General features: G+C 30.6%; 1 protein-coding gene across 1 annotated transcript; it reads right to left on the bottom strand.

Moving 5' to 3' along the window:
* Nucleotides 1-2,541: 2,541 nt before the first annotated feature.
* Nucleotides 2,542-5,923, bottom strand: LOC101205541 (peroxygenase). The gene is made up of 6 exons (XM_004152765.3): nucleotides 5,630-5,923; nucleotides 5,267-5,416; nucleotides 5,036-5,121; nucleotides 4,626-4,720; nucleotides 3,770-3,895; nucleotides 2,542-2,878 (listed from the first exon to the last, which is right to left on the bottom strand). Exons 1-6 carry the CDS (start codon nucleotides 5,736-5,738, stop codon nucleotides 2,725-2,727), a joined length of 720 nt encoding a protein of 239 aa, XP_004152813.1. The 5' UTR covers nucleotides 5,739-5,923; the 3' UTR covers nucleotides 2,542-2,724.
* Nucleotides 5,924-13,146: the final 7,223 nt, after the last annotated feature.

The following is a 13,146-nucleotide window of genomic DNA, read 5'->3' as shown; positions in this document are numbered from 1 at the left end:
ATTAATTTTTATAATAGAATATGTTTTTCATTTTTCTTTTTGCAAAACCATATATATTAGTGAAAGTTTCATGCTATATGGTTGGTTTTTTTTTCCTTACAGAAAAACATCGCTTTTTTAAATGACTATCGACATATTATAATTAGAAGTTAAATGACTAAAACGTAATGAATTATAACAAAAACGTAAAAAAAAAAAAGCATAAAAAAGCATAGTTCAGATTGAGGGGTAGCAATTGAAACGTCTTTTTTTTTCCTTTCAAATTGTATACATAGAAGTAAAATAGGAACAAGCAATCAAACAAATATCTTAGGTGCTTCAGTGAAACGAATTCGAAGACATACATTAACATCCATTAAATATTTGGTGAGGGGATCGAAACCAAAGGCTATACATGAAAATGAACAAAATAGGTATGGGGACAGTATTCAAACAAAACAGTATTGCTCAAAAATTATATGAAAATAGAGAAGAAGCAAGGATGAGAAATTAATACAAATTAATGTAAAAAAAGGGAAGAATCAATGCCACAAAGATTGCCATGCTCCGTCGATGGCCCTATCGGACTCTTTCATTCGACACAAAAATCAATGCCGTAAAGATTGACATGCTCCACGCTCCACCGATGGCCCTACCGAACTCTTTCATTCAACACTTGGTAATTGGGTGTAGCACATGTCACTTGAAGCACCATTGAATGGAAACAAAAGCGCGACAATGTCAAAATCGGAGCAGCAAGGCATCGTCAAAGTGGTAAGAGGAAGTTCGACATCAATCTGTCACTTGAAGCACTGCTGTATGTATATATATGTGTGTGTATTGTACATGAAGAGATGATGATTAGTGGAGATCGGATGAAAAAAGCTGAAGAATTTAAAAAGAGATTATGAAGAGTTTATAATTTTATTTTCCCTAAAAAAAATCATTAAATCAATCACTAATTTGTTCTTACAATCACAGTCTGAAGTGAGAATAGTGGAGGAGACTTTTGTGGTCATCTACGTCTTGGAATCAGCGAAAACAATAAAAGAAAAAACGAAGGAGAATTTCAAATTTTAAGGTAAGTGTTCTTGAAACTAAAGTTTTTCTCAATTTCAATTTCATGTTAATTAAATGAAATTAGAGTAGTCTGGTTTCTATTCTATTTTGTTGTCATACTTGTATTTTCATCAATTTTAATGAATTCTTAGATAAAGATTGTTCAAAAAAAAAAGTTGAAGAAGCATTTCATCCATGGTGTGATGATCATTGACAAAGGAAAATATTCACAAACACAACCATCCACAAACCTATACCTATCTCATCTAGTGGGTCTTATAAGGCAGTGCTGCTGTTTATAACAAAGTAATAAAATAGGTCTAGATGATGCTAAAACAGAGTTTGCTCATTATCTAGACGAGACTAATATAGAAGAAAATATTTAGATTATTAGCTAAGGACATCTACAATATTCCTATATTAACTATGTTACCTAAATCAACCTTGTAGAATGGGTGTTACTTTATTTTTGAAGTTCATTTACTCCTCAAACTCCAAAGACACTCATTTATACTCAGAATTTGATTTAATCTAAACTTTTAGATGACATGATTGAAGAAATTGACGGAGATGAAGAAATTGATGAAGGTAATATACAATGTCACCATAATTAGTACTTTTATTTATTTCATTATTTGACAATTTACATTTAAATTATCTCATTTAAGCCAATTGTTCTTTATTTTGATATAGAATTCATAAACGTAAAAAGGAGATGGAAGCTACATTGAATAATTTGAATTACGATTCTACGGTCTAAGTTCCTACTCAAATATTTATTCATTTTTATATTAATTGTTAACTGGTTAAATATCAAATCTTGTTTTTTTATCCTTAAAGTACAATGATAGAAGCTTATCACTTCAAGTCACACTGACAAGGCGTAAAGTATAACAGCATAGTGATACTTGACCGGTAAAATAAAGAATTGATGTGTGGGGGAAAAGTGAGGAAAAGTGAGGCAAAAATAATTAGTGTGGGTTTTTTTTTCCAGATTCCAAACATATTTGAATGAATACTATTCATAAACTTTGAAACAAATAATAATCGTTTTAAATAAACTAAAAAACTTAATTAACGTTCGGTAACAATCTCTTTTTTTTCTCCCTTTTCCATGTCTCATCCAATCGTTTGTATCATTTTTAGATACAATAGTTAAATTCTTAGTCAAATTCTAAAAACAAAAGCAAATTTTCTAGAATTACTTATTTTTAAATCATTAGTTAAATGTAAATAACAAAGAAAGAAAGTAAACAAAAATGAAATGGTTATGAAAGGTGGCTTTAACTATTAATTAATTAAAATTGTTAAACTACAAATTTGGAGAAATTAGAGTTTAATCAATGTGATTTAAACTTCTAAAATTTAGAGGTTATGGTTTGGTAAAGCCTAATAAATTGTCTCTATACTTTATAAAACCTAACCTGATAAATATTGGAGGGCTAAATTTAGAATTCAACCATTTAAAATTTTTAGAGTTATAATTAAGGTAAATTATAGAAATAAAAACAAAAGAAGTCCATATTAATTAATATCTAGTTAGATGTTTCTAGAAGTTGATCTCAACCTTACACCTGTCTAGTAAAGCAACCACAATATTGACAAAAAGAACTATATAAAAAAAAAGGCAAAAATTTTATATTATGAGGAAAAAGAAATAAAATGTAATGTAATTATTGGGCGATTTTACCCCAATTTATCAACAGCACCTTTTTGCATTTTGGCACAGTAATCAAATAGGCTTCCATCAAAGCAACGCCTCACAGCTTCCTTTGATAACAAACCATTTTCGTCCTTTGCAAGAACATATAAAGCTCCCCACTCCAATTTGCTTGCAACCCTACATTTTTCACATTTCATATTACATATTACATACTCTCTTCATCATCGTTTGATAATATTTACATATAAACCAAACTAAGTTACATTCAATTAAATAATGTTTATTTTGTTTTTTCTATTTAGTTCTTTTGGTGAATAGTTGTTTCAATTTTGTCCATTGTTTTTCTTAACATACACTGTGAAAAATTGAATAAATGAATCAAGTCATTTAAGAAAGGGAAGTTTCTCACTCTTCTAAGTTTCAAAGGAAGTTGAAAAAAAAAAGGTGATTACACTTTTAGTACTAAAAGCCCTTGAAGTTAAAGTTTGTGTTTAGGAATTACCTAGAAAGTCCTAAACTTTAAAATATGTGTCTAATTATGTACAATAGAACTTTTAACATTGCCAATAAGTCATAACCTTTTCAAAAAAAAAATGTCAAAATAGGTTAAAAATACCCAAGTGACACAAAACTAAGTCTAAAGAGACCTAATCAACGTATATCTAAACTATTAATCATTAATCTAGATAGCTATTGGACGCAAAATTTAATGACCTATTTTAATACTTTTTAAGTTCATGAAGTAACTAAATGAACATAAACTTAAAAGTTGATAAACTCTATCAGCTAAGTTATAATCAATTCAAGTCTAAAAGTTCACGAATAAAAGTTGTCATTTAAACCCACAAAAATATGTCTAACTTTCCTTAATTTCATTAAACCATACCATTCCTCGTAAGCTCTAGTTATCAGTCATCAATTCTAACCTCCAACTAAACATAGGAAAGGGTACAATTGAAAAGTCATAAAATAGGAGGGGCTAAAATGAAAGAAACAGAATTGAAATTAAAGAGAGTGATTAGAAATGATGAAATTATAAGAGAGAGGGAAAGAGAGAGATATGATCACCAGCCAAAGAAATCGAAAATATCACGGTTTGCCTGAGTCATGTGCCAGATTTCTCTCAGTGTAAGTTTGTCAGGACGAGTTCGAGCATATTTGCTAAACATGTTTTCAAGCTGTGCTGGAATGAATCTGCACAAAACCCAACCATTATATGCTTCCCAATTAAAGCTAACAATTTCTTTAAAGGATTATATTTCATTATGTTTTTTTAATTCATGGGAGATGTACCATTTAAATTTTTTATATATCTTAGATCAAGAGTACATACGGATGAACCTAAGTCTCCATGTGTTAGTTTGTGATACATATTATATAAAAAGCATAAAGTTGGGGGTTGAGTCGGACTCGAACTAAATCCACCATTGAATTATGAATGACAAATTCATTCAAATATGATACTAAATTACCGATAAACTAAAAGAACTTATTGATCATAACCGATCTAATATTGTATCAATGATCTAATAATGAACAAGTTCATGAATTTCATGTTGGTTGCATTTTGATCTTTCATGTTGGCTTTAGTCTCTTATTTTGGAAAATATATATTGTAATATTTACTGTATTAAAGTTAATTATATATCTTTTAACCAAATATCCACCTCATGTTTGAAGTTGAACACATACATAAATAAAAGTATTTTAAACAGCCCTTTAAATTTATTAAAACTAAAGTCGTCCGAAATCTAAATTAATGGGTGTTTGGAATTTGAAAATAAAGGGACCAGAAATAAAATAAAACTTTGATGAAACTTAAGATCAGTAACGCACATTTATGCATGTACATATTATATTAGAGGGTGTACTTCATTCTAAAAAAGTGCCATAAAATATGCATTATGAGATGAGCAAAACTGACCTTCCTTCAGTGTCATAGGTCCCTGAATCACTTCCATGCTTTGCCCTGTGGATGTTTTTTACATGTATTGGGAAGAAGGGCGAAGGTATCCAAGTCTGTAAAAGAAAAGCCATGGATAGAAACACCACACATATATTAATAGACTTAGCTAAAAGTATCTTGAATTAATTTTAAAATTATTGTAATAAAGGTTTAATCCCTGTGTACTTTTTCAAAATGTTTATTTTACCTTCAACTTTTCATCATTTTAATCCGAACCTCTAAAGAATGTGGTCATGATGTTATCTTAATTGAAAACGAAAGAACTAAAACAGAAGTTATAGATAAAAAAAATCCGTATATCATATGTAATGTAAGCATTAAGGAACAATTTATATTATGTTTAGGGAAAAATAAGGGTAACAGCTTACTGGAAGAGTAGCATAACTAAGTGCTGCATGTATAAAGATCATAAAGAAGAAAGATACAATGGCATTGAATCCCAGTGTTCGAAATCCTGAAAAGTAAAAACACACCCATGATATATGACACAATATAATATATAAATATATATCGAATCTTAAGGTTTAATTTTCTAATTACAAATCAAATCTTCAAGTCTTCAAATAAAATAAAATAAGGGGGTAAGAAGAATGTGGTACCGGTGTAAGTATGGGATGGGCGAATAATGCCATCGCCGTCTTGATCAAAGAATGATACATGTTGTTGAAGCACAGACATTCCATTGTGTTTATGGTTCCATGTTCCATTTACGTTTTCCAAATCAGGTGCCGTCAATGCTCTTGCCAAATCTGATCAACATTCAACACACACAAAAAAGAAAATCAATCCAAGTGAAAACCGTGTTCAATTTGGTTGAAATCTGAAACTTATAGAAGAAATTAAAGAGAATTAGATGGTTGAATTGAAGTGTAATTCGGTTGTCTGTGTATTTGAAACAACGAATCGATTAAATCAGAAAGTAATTAGTAAGAAAGTGAAAATAGGTTGGATTTAGGACTCACATGGCTTAGGGAGTTTGGAATCGAGATCATCTCGAACTATTCGGCGTGAAGTGATTGGTGATTTGTCGGCTACCGTTGCCATGGCCTCCGCCGACGCTTCTGTTGCCATTCTTTCAACTTTTTTCTTAGTAAAATGTTGTGTCGATCTGTGATTTTTTTAAAATTTTCTTTTGGTTTTGTGAAATGATCTTAATGCTGAGTTAAAGCGCTCTTTATTGCTTGTTTTGTTCAGAGAGAAAGAGACGGTTGCACATCACACGCCCGGAAACGGAGGTGATGGATGAGGTTGCACGTAAATTATACCATTGACCAACGTTACCTTTTTTTTCTTTTTAAATTTTCTTTCTCAAAGCAACAATAATGGAGGTTCGATCCGAGTCGGTTCTTCAAACTAATAGTGATTTTGAAATGTTCAAACCGATCTCAACTATGAAAGAGTACAAACAAATTAGTCATTGATCAATTTGTCAATTTTATCTTTTTAGTTTTTAAAATTGTCTATTTGAATTGTTTCCAATGTGACTTTGGTTTACAGCATTCGATTGATTTAGGTCCGGTTAGTGCAGTTTTTCGCTTTATCATGCTCACCCTTAACTTGGGCCTTCTTGTTAAAAGTAAAATTGGTTATATTTAACTTTTGTTTACGTAATTAGTTTGCTATTTTTGGTGTTTTATTTGAGCCTATACAAGGCCAAATTGAAATGGAGTTTATGTACTTCATCTTTTACATCACTTTCTCTCTTTTACTTCTCTTTATTGTTACCTAACAACTAGTGCCAGAGCACTGTTTTGACATTTTTTTCTTAGCCATTAAATCAACTCTCATTCCTTTATCTTCTAAGCAACCATAGACAATGGCCTCATATAGCTATGTGCAACCAGCAATTCCCCACTTTGATGATCATTATGATCATTAGAGCATGTTGATGGAGACTTTTTTACGGTCCAAAGATTACTGGACCATTGTTGAAGCAGAAGTGATTGAACCAGCTGCTGGAGTTGTCTTGTCAAAAGCTGACCAAAAGAATCTAGAGGAATGAAAATTGAAAGATCTCAAGGCAAAGAATTATTTACTCCAAGCCATTGATTGTGCCATCTTGGAGTCCATTTTGCAAAAGAATACATGCAAGCAAATTTGGGCTCCATGGAGAAAAGGTATCAAAGGCACAATGAGAGGGTGAAATGACAGCAGCTTCAAGCTCTTCGAAAAGAGTTCAAGATTCTTCAAATGAAGTAAGGTGAGTATGTGGATGGGTATTTCTCGCCAACCTTGGCTATATCAAATAAGATAAGTATCCATGAAGAGAAGATTGAAGATGTGGCCATGGTTGAGAAGATTTTTCAATCGATGGATTCTAAATTTGCACATACGGTTTGTTCAATTGAGGAATCAAAAGATATTGATACATTATCAATTGATGAATTACAAAGTTCTTTACTTGTGCATGAAGAAAGAATGACGTCAAATACAGGTCCAACCGAAGAACAAGCTCTGAAAACTTCAACTTATGGTGAAAACTTGGTAAGGAGATGATCAAATAGAGGACACGGTTGAGGTCGTGGAAGGTGGCAAGGAAGAGGATGAGGTGGTGGACATGATCCACATAAGCATAAACATCCAACAACTCGAGATTTGATAAGTCCAACATTTAATGTTATCGTTGCCATAAGTTTGGTCATTACAAGTTTGAATGCACAACCAACTTCAACCATAGAAAAGGAGAGCAATCAAATTTTATAGAGGAAAACGAGCAAGAAACATTATTGATGGCATACCACCGAAACGAGGAGCTTAGAACTAATATATAGTATACAAACATTGGTTACAACAATCATATGTGTGGTAACAAGTATCTGGTTTCTCATTTGAGTGAAAGTTGTAATTCTACTATGACATTTGGTGATAGTTCTAAAGTAAATGTTGTGGGTAAATGAAATATTCAAATTAAAACCAAAAATGGCAATGTTGAAACCATATCAAATGTGTTTTATATTCATGATTTGAAAAGCAATTTACTGAGTATTAGACAACTACAAAAGAATGGTTATGTCACAACTATCAAAGAAAGTGCCTGTGAGATATATGATCCAAAAAGAGGATTGATTGCTCGTGTTGAAATGACCTTGAATAGGTTATTCTCACTAAAACTATAAGGTTTGGAGTTATGTTTTAAGACTAATGTAGATCAAGACCCCACATGACTTTGACATTTTTTATTTGCCCACTTGAATTTTAAAGGTTTGCAAGTCCTTTTTCAAAAGCAAATTGTGGTTGGCATTCTCCAAAATTTTCCTTCCATAAAAGTATGTGAAGATTGTGTTGTTGGCAAACAACATCCTAAGAGCTTTTGAAAGGCAAAGCATGGAGAGCGCGTGAATCCCTAGAGTTCATTCATTCTGATATATGTGGCCCATTAAACCCAATATCAAATGGGAAGAAAAAATATTTTATTTCTTTCATTAACGATTTTTCCAAAAAAAATAACTTAAGTTTGTTTCTTGCAGGAAAATTCTGAAGCATTCTCGATTTTCAAGAGCTTTAAAGTTGTTGAAAATGAAATTGGGAGAAAAATCAAAACCCTTCAATTGAATTGTGGAGGAGAATACATGTCACAAGAATTTGTAAATTTTTGTACTCAACAAGGAATTCAACACAAGTTGACAGAAGCCTACACACCTCAATAAAATGGTGTTGCCAAAAGAAAAAACTATATTATCCTCAACATGGTTCGAAGTATGATTACAAATGAAAGAGTTCCAAAGAAATGATGGCCAGAAGCAGTAAATTGAGGTGTTCATATTTTGAATCGAAGTCCTTTTTTTGTGAAAAACATAACTCCTTAAGAATCTTAGGATGGGTGTAAAACATCAGTTGATCACTTTAAAGTGTTCAGGTGCATTGAATATGCACACATTCCTGATGAGAAGAGAGTGAAGCTAGATGACAAAGGTAAAAAATATGTTTTTCTTCGCATTAGTGAGCAATCAAAGGCTTACAAACTGTTTAATCCAATGACAGGTAAAATTGTAATTAATCGAGATGTTATATTTGATGAACTAAACACTTGGAATTGGACAGAAGATACTCTAAAGCAACAAACAGTACCTATGAATTTTGAAGACAATGATGAATCTTTGACACCTCAACTTGAAAATCCAGTACAACAATCAGTTGAACTTGAGCTGTGCAAGCTCTTCAAGATCACAACGAGAAGGAGACCAACATGGATGGATGATTATGAGGTTAGTGGTGATCTTTCTAATGAGGCATTGGTCCATTATGCTTTATTATAAGAATGTGATCCATTATTTTTTGAAGAAGCTGTCAAAGATATAAAATGGAAGTTGACCATGGATGAAGAGATTGAGTCGATTGAGAAAAACAACACTTGGGAGCTATCAAAACTTCCTAGAGGACAAATATCAATTGGTGTTAAATGGGTTTACAAGACGAATCTGAATAAAGATGGCCAAGTAGACAAATACAAGGATCGTCTTGTTGTAAACGGGTACAAGCAACAAATGCATTAACTACAATGAAGTCTTTGCTTTGGTGGCAAGACATGATACGACTCGAATGGTGTTAGCATTGGTAGCTGATAACTTGTGGAAATAGAAGTTATTATGACTTTTTAGGTAGAATAATGGGACCAAACTGCATGATAAGTGTGTAAAAATGTGTAGCTTATGTTGTAAATCCATAAATATTTAGAAATACACTTTACATAAGCGTTATGTTTGCTTTACCCTGTTTTAGTGTATAAACGCGAGATTAATAACAAAAGAAGAAGTTACCTAATCGTAGAGGAACTCACACAAAGACTAGGTGAAAGGATCATATCAGAACGCAAGAACAAATTTGTTAGGGGACAAAAGTGGTAGATGAGGAGATGTGACTTGACAACAAAGACAACTTTTAGTGCTGACATGTTCAGAAGATTAGATTTTTCATCTAAATCTGCCTATAAAAAAGAACTTCATCTTTACAAAAAAAGTACGCCTGTATAGGCCATGAAGGTCTGAATGGACCATTAATAGAAGGCTTGAATGGGTCAAACCCTAGAGAAAGGTGGAAAGGATTTCTTTCCACCATCTATAAAGAGTTTTCTTCCTCTTCTTCGATCTAAGTGAAATCTTAAAGTTCGAGGAGAGAAGAATCCATGTTCCACTTCCCCCTAACTTGTAATCTTTTCCATTCTCTTTTCCTCCAATATAATTTTGGTATTTCTGTGTAATATATGTTGTTCATATTGTATAGTGGTCGAAGATCTGCATTCTTTGATATATATTACACGTTTATACTTTTTCAATCCATTGTATCTTTACTTTCCACTTGTCATTGTGTTATATGTAGTTTAAGTTTGTGATGAGTTCTTGATAAGAAGTTTAGCTTATAACTCTTATCACGTTAGTTGAGCTATTTTCATCATTTGACTAGTGTATAGTGTATATCGCCAACTATATCCGAGATGGCAAGTAGCAAGAATATAGCTAATGTGTGCAATGAGGAGTTTAGAGACAAACTCCACTGTGATGAGATAACGTCCATCATTTATGTCTCGAAAGAAGAACAAGTGTGAGCATTAGGCACAAAGAGGTTTTCTCTCTTAAATGTGAAGCTCTATAAGTCTTATAAGCGAAGTCTTCTAGATATATATCACTTAATCAATCTTAGTCATTTGGATCCTAACATGTGACCAAGTGTGGCGTTTATAGACTTTGGGAGGAGCTTGACATAATAATAAACCAATTAAGTAATTTATATAGCATCAAGATTTTTGTTGGCATTTATGTCCAAAAACTAGTAGATTGTAAATATAATTCATTGATCGTTATTAATAAAGTGTTATTATTATAATAAATGTTATTGATTATATTATTAGTTTTATCTTACTAACTCAAATACAATAAACTAACATCCTACGTTGTTTGATGAGTCTTGAACGGTATGTAGAGACATAAAAGGATCAATGTTCGATATCAGCTTAAAGGGTTTATAGTATAGGGATAAGACTGGGTACCTTATTCTTGTAACACTATGGATACGACTCACTTTGTATTTGATACAAACACAATGATCTAACGCGTTCTTGTAGGTGACATGCGAGTGAGGATATCCTATGCAATGAGTTTGCATAAAATCATACCACAAAATAGTAACCACTATATGTAACTTCGTTAACTAGTTGAGTTTCTGTTTCATTAGGATGACCCAGGTAACTTAGTCTTAATCCTTAGTGTATTATGAACTTCTATTTGTGAGAAATTGTCCTTTGATTTGTACGGGTGAGAGTGATCAAATCGCCGATTCAATATGCTTATCATTTTAAGGACAAGACCAAGTGAGGCCGTGAACATAATTACACAGTATGTAATTCAGTCATTCTCTACTTTACGGTAAGTAAATGAATGTAAGTAAATGAATGTTTCTCTAAATGATGTCTTCAGAACTTGAACAAATGACTCTATCCTCTATATGGATGGATCAAATTACTGTTTTACCCCTGAGTTACCTCTAGTCCTTATATATGAGTGCTTATCTAATGAACAACTTGTTTATGGTCCAACCAATAAACAAAAACTCATTTCATGCTATAGATAAAGTTTTTTTTTAATTAAAGGGCAATATAGACTTTTCACAGCTTATTTGTCCTAAAATTCATCTGTTTAAAAAATTCATCTCAAAACTTTTTATATCTTTAAAAATAATCCCATTTTTTAAATTTTCTAATTACTTTCCTATAATTATTACCAACTTAACTCAACTATTTGATTTTTTCCCTAATCAAACCCTCCTTAAAATTTTATTATTAAATTAAATATAATTAATATAGTCATTGGTCTCGTAGTTGATGGAAATTTTGATAGTCAATATTTAACATAATAGAAAGATATTTTGTGGATATCTAATGGAATTTAACCACTATGCTATAAAAGAGTAATAAGTGTTTAATTTAATTGCTAAAAAAAAAAAAACTTAAATTTTGAGTGAACAAAACCATGAAAAAGATTTATTTGGTAATTAGTTTCTTTTTACAAACGTTCCACGTGGATGCATGCTATCTTTTAAAATATTAAATTAATAATATAAATCATGGGAGTATTTGACTAATAATTATGTTTTCATATTTTTATAAATTTTTTACTTAATTTAGAGTTATATCTGATTGTTTTTACTTTTATTTAGAATTAATATTCCATTGTTAATTATAATTAATGATATAGATGTTTCAAAATTAATCTCTATAAATTAGTGGTTACAAACTTTTTTTAGTTAGTATCTTTATTTCAAGTTCAGTTATGTATGAAAATGTGATAATATTTATTTTATTTTAAAATTATATTATATTATTGAAGATTATTGGATAATATTTCCAAATAATGGAAAGAAAATATTTGTATAGATCTCTAACACTAAATAAATAAATCTTATCTTCTTGCATTCTTCTCTCCTCCTAATTAATGATGCAATAAATTTACTATTTATCTTTATCTTCTCATCCTTTTTGCCTCACTTCCCTCTCCACTTAAGAATGATTTGTTGTTTCTAGTAAGCAAGAGATACCATACATTTATATTGAATAAAATTGTAGAAAGTGTAGGTTTGAAAATTTTAAAAGGCTTTCTTGAATTTATTACCATGTCTATAAAAATTATTCCACTACCCATGATGTCTACAAAATTACAGTATTAATTTAACTTTATAAAATTGAAACCGTTATTATAATATTTTTCATATTTATATCCTTTTTATATTCACATCGTAACGAGTGAAAAATAAATTTATTCCGTAAAGAGAAAATGTTGTCAGCTTTTGAATATATATTTGAATTTGAATGGTACAAATTTGATTTGTTTGCAATTCAAATTTTATTGGGTTGATTGCTTGCTTCCAGAAATTGCAAAATTATGATGAAGATTTGTGGGTTTTTGTAGCATTGACTCATCTTCATTTAAACTTGTTGGAAGACTAATTTCTTCACACCTTAACTTTTTATCGTGATTTATGAATATGAATATAAAATAAAAAAAAAAGGAAATATTTGTACCAAAAGATTTTAAAATGAAAAAGAATTTGAAAGGTTGAAATAAATATAAAATTGTTTATATGAGAGAAGGGAACGTGAATAGGTGAGAGATAGGAATGTAAATAGTTTTAGAGAAATTTTAATAATATAATTAATTGGGCAGAAAAAATTAAAATTATTAATACCCAAGAATTTGTTAATGATTAATTTCAAAACAAAAATCAAATTACAATAAAACCAAGGTAAGAATCAAACAAATTTACTAAGAAGAGTAAAATTGAAAACAAAAAGTTTCTTCTTATTCATACTTTTTTATATATTATAGATTTAGATATAGAAAAGTTTTTCACATTTTCACACATTTTTTAATAAAGTTTTTTTTTAAAAAAATATAACAAATCGGTAAAATATTTATACCCGATAGAACAATTTTAAAACAGAAAAAACTCATAAACCTACAATGAAAAATACCAAATTATTCCCGTCAAC

This window comes from Cucumis sativus, chromosome 2, assembly GCF_000004075.3.
Source record: "Cucumis sativus cultivar 9930 chromosome 2, Cucumber_9930_V3, whole genome shotgun sequence".
Classification (NCBI taxonomy): domain Eukaryota; kingdom Viridiplantae; phylum Streptophyta; class Magnoliopsida; order Cucurbitales; family Cucurbitaceae; genus Cucumis; species Cucumis sativus.
This window is presented reverse-complemented; position numbering and strand designations above follow the sequence as displayed.